At 36.1% G+C, this 10879-nt stretch overlaps 1 protein-coding gene across 2 annotated transcripts in view; it reads left to right on the top strand.

The window, feature by feature from the left end:
- The window catches only part of PPP1R12A (protein phosphatase 1 regulatory subunit 12A), a 124253-nt gene extending 113711 nt beyond the window's left edge, over positions 1–10542 (top strand). Inside the window, exons 24-25 of one of the 2 annotated variants that reach the window (XM_084305965.1) lie at positions 2210–2260; positions 8927–10542. In XM_084305965.1, the coding sequence (XP_084162091.1) occupies positions 2210–2260; positions 8927–9013 (138 nt within the window). In that variant the 3' untranslated portion in view covers positions 9014–10542. The other variant, XM_084305966.1, reaches the window with a different exon arrangement.
- Positions 10543–10879: the final 337 nt, after the last annotated feature.

The raw sequence follows: 10879 nt of genomic DNA on the forward strand, positions 1-10879 counted from the left end.
AAATAAGTACATAGGCAAAAATACAGTTTTTGTCACTCTGAAAACTATGTTAAAAGCTCTTTGCAGAATTTCATGACGTGGTCATATGCAACTCACACTGCAAGATTTCAGTATGGATCTGAATTGGAGATATGTTTAACCCATTTCTCCTAAATCTGGAATTCATCACCTGGGAATTTGTTTTGGGGAAAGCTTATTTTTTTTATATTACTGAATAAACAAATATCTGGGTTTACTTAATTTTAAAACTCTGGGGTCAGTTTTTCACCTGCGTATATCCATGTACCTCAGTCTCACTGCACCAAGACTGTGGTTTCTGGTTGCTTCAAAACATACAAATGAGCTGTTGTCTTTTATAAAATGAGAAACTGGCTTGTGCTTTTTTTTCATATTGAGAACTACAAATGCTCTTGGTGTACATTAAAGAAATGGTGACGTATATCACAAGATTTTACACTGCATAGGCATTTGAAAGCCTTAATCTTTGAGTCCAGGGACTAACCAGATAATACTGGCAAATTTTCCTACTGAAACTCTGATGTGTTCTTTTGTTGGCATTTCTTTAGCCACTTCCTAGCAGAGTAAAAAGGAAAAACAGGAAACATAGCTTCATCTAATTAGAACTATATATTTTTGCAACAAATCTTATATCTAGGCCAGTCCATTTAAATGTTTCCTTTGTATTATGTGAAGTATGCAAAGTTGATGAAATAAGGATTTTACTTAACTGTTTTTTATTGCTAATAGTTATTCTTAAACAACCTCAACACGTTAGGTAAGCAAATACATCAAAAGGACGAATGGTTTTTAGTCCTACAAAACCAGTAGGTAACTAATAATGTTCTAAGTCATGTAAGATGGTGTGGGTTTTTTGTTAGTCACTTGCTTACTGCAGTTAACTCACTGGTACTTACTATGCCATTACTATCAGTTCTTATCCTTATAGGAAAATTAGTAACTTGAAGTAGTTAAGTACATTAAGTACTAACAACTGCAGTAATCTGTTACTTTGGTAAACTTTTAAAGTTGTATTCTAAAATGGGAAAATGTTGGGGAATAACTGCACTATGATTAAACTAAATTAAATGATTTGTATCTGAAAGGTGACCGGCAAGAGTCAGTATCTACTGGGCGGTATGATCTAACCAAAGTTTTACACACCTCAGTCAATGCTGCTTGCTGTTTGCATAACACCATTGTATGCAGATGCATATGTACACTTTGCAATAATCTGTTGCTTTTGCCTTTCACACTTTGGAAAGATCTGAATGTAGAATAGTGAATAACCGCAGCTGCTTTTACATGAGACACACCGCATTGTCTGACACAGGAAAGCAAGCAAGCAAGCTATAAACCCCTGAAGTCTACTGCATTAGCTGTTGATCTGTCAGATGCGTTGAAAATGAGGTTTAAACAAAACAATATCAACTAGAAATATGGTAGTGTGTCTGCACTGCAGACTGCAGCATAGTATAGAAAACCCTAAGCTAACTTTCAAGTAGCTTGGGTACTCCGATCAGTGATATCAAAACAACCTGAAGTTCTTGACAAAGGCTAATTCCTCCTGCTTCTCAGGTAAAAAGGAAAAAAAATAAAAAATAAATAAATCCTACCAACTATACTATACTAGAAACGCAGAAAATATTCAGGAAACATTTACTCAGGAAGCAGGTAGTCTTACGTGGCTAGATTTCTTGGTACTCAGCTGAACTCACATAACGTAAGTTTGGGTTGCATCTACACTACGTTGCAGTTTATAGTGTGGACAGATCCCACTGAGCTGAGGCAGATTTTTCAGCTACGTTTGCTTGTCTATGAAAGCTTATGCTTTTGTGCTTGTTTCTTTTAATATTCTTGTTTGTTTCTGATCATTTTCTGCATTTCTTGTATATTAAGCTTTTATGGAAACCCAGCTTATGAAAAATAATTCCAAACGGTGCTTACAAACTGTCTAAGTTTTTGTAAAGGAAGGGGTATATTACAAAATAGGACTTGATGTAAATTTTTATATCTCTTCCTCCTAAGTTATTGAAATTCAATATTGAAATATTTTCTATATATCACTGCCATCACAAGTTTCCTGTCTACACTATGCTTCTGATTGTATGATCTTTGAAACTTGAAGTATTTCACAGTTTTCACAATATTTACAATCATTAATTAAAAAAGAATGTTATTGCTCAGTATTAACAGACATTTTCTGATTTAGGAAAGAAGAGCTCTAGAAAGAAGGATATCTGAAATGGAAGAGGAACTGAAAGTAAGTATTGTTAAACTGTTGTTAACACATTGTATGATTATGTCATTGGCATTAAACAACACTTAGTCTAGCAATATTACTGCTCTCTATAATTTCATTAGAAAATAAACTATACCCACATCTCAAAGTCATTTATTTCATTTAGTTTGTAGTGAAGCTGTTTTCCTGGCATAAGCAGTCATACATGTACGACTTACTTTCTAGGAAGGTGCTGAGGCTTACAGTTCTATAACATATTGGCTGACAAGAAGCATTCAGAGATGTTTGCAGTGAAACATGTTTTGATATAATCAAGACAGAATTGCCATCTATGTTTTTGATACAAAACTCTCATATTTTAATAATGTAAAAACAATGTTATTGTATAATTCCATAGATTAAGCATAGATAATTCCATAGGTAAAGTATTAAATGTTGCTTTGCTCAAAAAACTTTATCTCATTAATTTATGTATTAGGCAGCACGTTATCAATATCAAAAGAAAAACTTCCATTTGTATAGAATGAGTAATGATTTTTTAGTTAACAAAAAGCAGCAGATTTTAGATTTCAGATGTTGACAGCTAAGTCCCATTTACCACATACACCGAATAATAAAAGTTGTGGTATGATTTTTCTCATTCCCTGGTTTATCAACATTAAGTTCTTTGATATAATTAAGAAGACAGAGAAATCCTGCAGGTTCACTTTGGATATAATATTGTACAGACGCAACCAAACTGATAAAATTAAACTGTAACTAGACAACCAGTGGACCATGATGAAATAGAAAACATTTTTGTACCCCATAATTTTAAAGCAGTACCACTGTTTTGACATCTGATAGCTGTCAGTGATTAATAAGTTTCCTTTAAAGCTCATTTTTGAGCTCCCTCTGGTGCTTGAAAACTGCATTAACTTCCAAATCCTTTTCATTAAAATACTTGCAGTAAGGTTTGTTGATACAGTTGAGACTGACCAGCAGCAGTAAACAGAAGGCAACCACAATGTCTGTAGCTCCCTTGGATTCAAGCCAAGGTAGTTTCCTGTAAGGAGGGGAACACAGTGTTCCCTGAGGGGAGAGGTCTTTAGAAGTGAAATATGTAGAAAGCTAATTGTGGCATAGGAAAATAATTATTTCTAAAAGTGGAAGACAGGATATGAGTTTCTGTCACCAACCTGTTAGGGATTACAATTCTGTTAGGGATGGTTGGCCTTTTTCAAAAGCTTACATCTTGCCTTTGTCAAAAGCTTACTTTCAATATGCAATATGTGAAGGTTTTGAATTAAAGATTAATACTCTTCCTGACATTTGCTGCACTCTCATGCACAAGTATATGTTAAACGTATCATTATTTACTGACTTTTGAATAGGAGATTTAGTTTGTGCAATTGGGATGTTAAGTAAAGAATTCCAGGAATAACTCTCATTGTTAATGTATTCTGAACTGTTTTGGAAAGCTGTGGCTAATCACTGCTGGTTCTTAGATTGCTTTTCAGGAATGTGCCACTTGCTTGATACTTTATTTTCAAAACAATTTATCTACTTTAAACAAGACTGTCTCTTCTAAGTTTTCTTTCAATTCCGTTCATCTCTAGTTCTTTTCAACATAATATATGTGTTGGTTTGTTGTTTTTTTTTTTTTTTTTCCCATTTTCACTCCTATTTCTTTGATTCCTGCAGAACCTGCAACAAATAAAGCAGATTCAGTCTTTGAAACACATAAATGAGCGACTGGTGACTGAGAATAGGGCCTTGACCCGTGTGATTGCCAAACTGTCAGGGTCCTGTAGGCAACTGCGTTCTGTGGACTTGTAATTCCTTCCTTCTCCTTTGTGTAGCCAGGCAGGTGTTGACAATAAGTTTGTGCTTGAGCAGAGTTTTACTATTAACACTTGTGTGTTCAAAACTGACTTACTGCTCGGTTATGGAAGTGTGGCTAAAGCATGGTGTCTAGTGTATCGAATAGAGATGTCATGGATACATTGTTATGGTGTGGTATTGCCAATACTAGCACTGAAGCTTGTCGTTTTTCACTTGAAGCTAAGTTGGCAAGGATTTTGAGAGACCTTTCACATGTTAAAACCCTGGCAACAATTTGAAAGGAGTTGAGTTCACACTAGGATAAACCGAAGTCACTCCCCTGTTTTGATGTTTGAGTAAATGCTCAAATTGATAGATTTGTCTTTGGTTTTCCAATAAATTGAAATTAAGAAGTGACCTTTTCTTATTGCAGTAAAATTAAAATGCATAGAACTGATACAAATCTGGTCAGAACTAAAGAAAGTTTGAGAAACGGTTGCAGTACTGTGCATTTCTGAACAGTTGCATTAACAACTTAGTTTCTTAAATTTGTCTGATGTAGTGTTTAGAGGGGACCAAAGGTGTCGTCTGTTAGAACATATCAGACTTTCAAGTCAGTTGATATTTTCTATACTAACTTGCTGTGAAGTTCTGGACAATCCGTATTTTTATCCAGACTAAGCTTAAAATACCCAATTTTAGCACTAAGTCAAAGGTTACTGAGTTATGTTGCTGTGTATGTAGGCATTCCAGTCGTGGACCAAAATCTTATCATGCAAGGACGACACAAACACAGACACAAAAATACCCTGCCTAGACTGACAGATTGACCAAATCTATTGGCCTTTCTTCCGCCTCTTACATAACAACTACATGGGGTGGACGTTTCAGTGAGCTTTTAAGATCTGTAGATGAAAATAAAATATTTTTTTATTCTGCACAGTGGCTCATGCTAACCTGCTTCCCTTTGCTTACCCCCCTTCTCTCTTAGAAGCAAGGAGATGAGCATACACTTTTTTTCATTCTGCTCAGAGTCAGATCTCAGGTTTTCCCCACTAAGAGGTATGAAATAAATAGCAAGTTTATCCTTTGGCTTTATGTCTTCCTGAAGTTCACCTAACAATAGGATGCAGATAGAAAGGTTGTTCTTGGTCCAGGCCCTGCATTCCCGAGCGTTCCCTTGTGTTAACCCTTGCTGAGTGAATCAAGTCCGCTCAATGACCTGGCTGAAAAGAAATCCCTTTATCAGTTTTATGACTTGATCCATCTCACCCCAGCGTGGCTGTGTTGCTCAAGCTAACACACAGAAAGCAGCAGGAGCATATTGCTGCAGGAGAAGGGAGAGCTGTTCCTTTGGGGCAGCTTGTCTTACAGCAGCTTCAGCTAAGCATGGGTTTCCAACACAACCGAGCTTAACCTAGTGACTGCTGTCCACAGCCACACGTCCATACCATCTTCTTTTTTTTCGTACTGGCATTCCTTTATCTATGTTAAGCCATTTCAGGATGTTAAACTATTTGGCATTCCTTTTTGTAGGGGAATTTTTCAAAGGCAGATCATTGTGGAGCTTGAGGATCTGGGCTAGCAAAAGACAAGCAATGGAAATACAGCAGCGAGGCTTGACATTACAATTGTAGCTTAACCACAGCAGTGTGCCTGATTAATCTGAACAGGTACCTTAACAGCTCGTGAGCTTTCTCTAATATTAATTTACAAAGCTGTTTTATAGGTACAGACTTAAATCCTCCAGCAAACACAGTCATTACTACTGAGTTGGCTCCATAGATCAGGTGATTATTGAAAAATTATTTGATCAGCTACAGTACTGCGAAGTTAGTATCTAGTTATATAATAAAGATAGGCAAAAGTAATATAATAATTAGTATTATAAAGTAGTATTATAATTAAAAAATATAATTATTTTGAGTATTATTATGTATAATACTTATAAGTAATATAATACAATACAGATAGTGCACTTGTAATCTTATTCAAGAATCTCATCAAGGCAAGCTACTCAATTTAGTGAAAAGCAAATTTGAATTACAAAGTATGTAATTGTAATTTTAGTGAATTTCATGAAAAGCTTTTTCTTCTGCCTCTGCACATGAAAGGCATGTGGTACCACCTCACAAGAAGTCTGAGTACCATAGGAATGCACTGCTCCAAGAAAATTGCATAATGTCTTTGGCTGGGCTTAGTATGTGGATTTATATGTCAGGATTAGTATAGATGGGAAGTATAAGTATTTTATGTTACTTGAACTTATACTTTCTGATAAGTCTCCTATTACTTACAAATCCTTTTGTCTCCTGCCAGACTTCCCCTATTCTTTAGCAGACTCATAACAAAGGAGAAAATATTTTCTTAATATTTATTCTACCTATCAGTTTAATCAGGATTAAAATCTACAGAGATTTGCAGGCATGTAATGGTACTGGATTATGTTAAAGCTCTAAATTTGAACAGTGCTTTTTTTTGTTAAAATCGTTTACCAGAAAATATATCAATTTCTGTGTCTGCCTGTTTGTATTACTTATTATTGACTGTAGCTCCCTAGTCACTAAGCTGAAAGAGGACTGTGAAATAACTGGAGTTGCTTTGAGATTTCACTGGAAGGCATACAAGGTGACGCTTGTAGAAATACACAATTAACAAGAACAAAGTCAGACTCCTTTGCTTCCTTGTGCATAGCTAGATGAATGCTTTGTGGTTCCACCCAGGATCTTTGGTATGAAGTCTGTAACAGAATGAAAAGTAGGAAAGAAAGGTGTTGGTTGCTTTTACCAAACAAACGGTTATTTCATTGTTTGCATATACACATCAGAACAACCGTAGGCTTATCCTAATATTACAGGTGCATGCACAAATGCATGGCACACCTGCCTGTTACCTGCATATGACCAATAGCATACGTATCTCAACCCACAGTATGGTGGTTAGATGGAGTCTCCAGTTTTTGCCCTCCTTTTCCTAATAGACCCTCTCCACTGTCAAGATAAGACACTGACCTGAGATCACAAAATCAAGGCGTCAGAATGAAGAATGTGCAAATCATTTGATCCCTCTATATATTAGAATTGCCTTGGATAATAGAACAGCTTTTTGCTTTTTTCCTCCTGAAGGCACTATTTCACTGAGTCGATAGCAGCATTAATTTAACTGTCCAAACTCATAGAACACAAAATCATTTCCTCTTACTCTCAGGGTTTTTGCGTGTGTGTGTGATTTTTCACATTGCACTGTGAGTTTTTCAAAAAGTAAATTAATGTCTCTTCATAGCATATACGTGATAAGAAGTGGTGATAATGGGCTATTTAACAGTGTAGAAAGCACAGATAACGTTTGAAAAATGGCAAATGATTACTTGTGTTGCTCAAGTTCAAACATGTTGACGTGGTTTTTGAAAGTAATCAGTGTTTTACAGCACTTTATGTTCAAAGCACAGCTTTCTCTTGACTGTAATGGAAGCTGTAGAATTAAAGTGCTTTGATTCCTTGTGAAGAGCTCGGTTTAGGTGATTTGCCCTAAGCCACTCCAGTGAGTAGATAGAGTAGGAATCCAGGTTAGCAGAATTATTCTGTGGAGACCATCGTTTTTCCTCTTATGTTATCGTGTAATCTTCATTTCACATACTCTGGTATTTGCAGTTAAAGAAACTAGAGATCCTATAGCCTCAATTATCCCTAGTGCACCATCATGTTCCACTCTGTGAGGATCTGAGGAATCCTTTGGAGACGTGTAAAGGAAGCCTCTAGCGTAACACATGGTTAATTAACCTCACATTTTAAAACTTCACAGTTCCTTCTATTCCATAATAATGTCCTGAGTATCATGGAGTCAAAGATGTAATTTTGTTTGGATAAAGCAAAAACAACACTAGTGACAAGGAAATTTCATCATGAACAATTCTGTAGCCGTTGTTACATAGGTCATCGGTTGGACTTAGACCTCTTGTATGCTCTTGGACCTGAGGTTACTGAATAACCACACTGCAAGAATAGGCTGATAGCTCCTGTGTGAATGTGCTGCTCGAAACCATACACATAATGCATCTATGAGTTTTATAGGTGGTTTGTTATCAGTGTGTGAACACAGATACTGAGAATTTCTGAAATTACCTCTAGCTTCTCTGACAAGTTATGTTCTACCAGTACAAGCCTCTGTGCACTGACTTGTCCTCCTTTCCTGTCTGATCCTGTCCAACTCTCACCTCACTTGGCTTCTGCCTTCCGGCTTTTGTGCTTGTGTGTCACCCATCTCCTGTGGCAAACTTAACTTGCCATCTTCTAACTTGTGTGCCCGAGTATGCAGCCTGGTGTTTCAATATCTGATCTTGTGTGAGCCATGCTATTCAGGGATGTGATCTCAAATTATAGGATGTGCGCTTGAACACAAGTTTGGCAGTGATTGGAAGATAAAGGCAATGCGTTAATAAGCTGAATCACACGGTATCTGATCAGGATGAAATCATCCAAGAGCACAGTGGTAGATTTAATTAGCCACAGCATGTTGTTTTGAAACCGCGCAAGTGCAGTATAGACAAGCCTCTTTAAATTGTCAGTAATTAACATTTTTTGTTCTGCACTGAAATCTGGAGCATTTAATTGCTTTCCTTATGCTACTGTAAATGCTTTTGTGGAGAGGCTGCTCATCTGCACCACTTGGTTTTAATGTATCTAGACCAAGCAAATGAAAATCCTAATCTAGAGCTCCTAACTGTATTGTGCTAAAAGGTGAGAAATTTCTGAACTGCTGATACAAAGGGGGACAGTAACTGCCAAAATACCTCAACTAAGTATTTTTGTCCCTAGTGCTTGTCTAGTCTTGTTGCTTTTACTTAGTGTATAATTGCAAATAACCATTGTGTTTCATTTTTGATAGATGCTACCAGACCTGAAGGCAGACAACCAGAGGCTAAAAGATGAAAATGGGGCCTTGATCAGAGTTATAAGCAAACTTTCGAAATAAAGGGTTTACTACAGCAGCAAATAACGGTATTGCACATCACTAGTAACTCCAGTGGACCATAGTATGGCAGTCACTGGAAGTGTGGGAAGATCCCTTGGAGACTGTCATTTTCAGATATCCTGCCAAAACGCCCTCTTACCTGTGTGTTTTTTGTATCAAGATCATTGTTTCTGTTAAAATGCAGCTGCTGAGAAGATAAAATGACTGAGAAATCCTGTTTACAGCTACAGCATAATAAGGAAAGTGTTCAAGGCCAGATACGCCTCAGATATTTAACCAGTAAGCCTTAGTTGTACATAAACACTTTTACATCAACAAAAGCTTTCAGCTCTCACAGAAGACAGTTACTCAATAATGTTTTTGTTGTGCCACAATTCCCAGGTTTTTTTCTATACTCAGTTTTTCTTTAAATCTTAAGTTTGGATTTTTTTCCCTTCTAATTATTCATGTACCAGATTTTCTTGTACAGTGTTTTCACAGCTTTACCATTTGCAGAGACCACACACCCTTTTAAATTACATAACTGTGTAGCTACCTAGAGTTGTATTGTCCAACCACCTGGAACAGAGATGCTTGGTGGAACATTTGCTTTCACTGTTTGTGCAATATGCATTTATTTCCTATACAAAATGCTTTAAAAGTCAGTTGAAACTAGAATTATTTTAAGAGTCCTGTTTTCTGCCTTTATTGGTCACTTTAAAAAAAAAAAAAAGTTTGTAGTGAAAGATGTTAGATCCTGTAATCGTCACATTCATTTGAGCAGGTACTGAGTGATGCTGTATATATAAATGTGTACTGGTTTGATTTTTCAGACCACCACGTGGCATGCTTGAATATATTTCCCTATTGCAAATGTCTGTTAATGCAAATTAGGCTACTCCAGAATAGTGTGTTTAACAAAGTTCATTAATTTTTATGGTATAAAGAATTTAGACATTGTACATTGTATGGAGCCCTATCTTTACAAAAGGTCTAAACTATATAAAATACTTTATTATCTTTTCTTCCCATTTTTTTTTTCATTTGATAGTGTTCACCATAATAAAAATTGCATAAATATAACTGCTTCACTACATTTCACATACCTGTATTTATCTGAGTGCTGTCCAAAACTGTTGTGCTAGCCAAAGTAATGTTACTAAATCATTTGAAAAACATAACCCATTACACTCACATTAATGTTTATATGCACTGTTGTTGCCATGTGAGAAGGCATCTAATTTGATAACACCATCATGTCAGACCATTTTATACATTTCAGTGGCCTTTAAAAACAAAAAAAAAGTACTTAAGTGAAGATCGCTTTTGTTAGAAACAGCTTTTATATTTTCACTAAACCATTCAAAATACAACATCCTATTGGCACATAGTTTATTGCCTAAAACCACTGAACAGATCAGCCATTAAAACAAATTGTACATTGTAAAGCTTGTAGTAGCTATTGTATTATTGATTATATTGTATACTATATTAAATGTGAATTTGTACCCCTTCATTTAAAAAGGTCATTGTGTTCTACTGCCTACTTGGGGGGGAGGGTAGTTTTATGGGGGTGGGATATGTTTTGGTAAGGAAGACATGATGTCCTCTCTCTGTTGATTGGTTTTTTGAAGATGTAAGGTTATGCTCTTACTACCAAGCTCAGGATTCTTGATTTTAAAGGTACAGAGATAGTTTGAGATATCTTATTGTAATTGATCTGTATGAGAGGTGGGTCTGAACCATAGGGAACTTCCATTGTCGTATGCTAACGTAAAATAAGCAAAGAATTGAACAGTTTGAATGGCTGCAACGTATTGAGTTCTGTTACAAGACAGTTAGGCATATTCTGGGTTATATTTGGTAAAGTTTGGGTGCCTGTGAATG

This window comes from Netta rufina (assembly GCF_964035555.1).
Source record: "Netta rufina genome assembly, chromosome: 1".
NCBI classification, from domain to species: domain Eukaryota; kingdom Metazoa; phylum Chordata; class Aves; order Anseriformes; family Anatidae; genus Netta; species Netta rufina.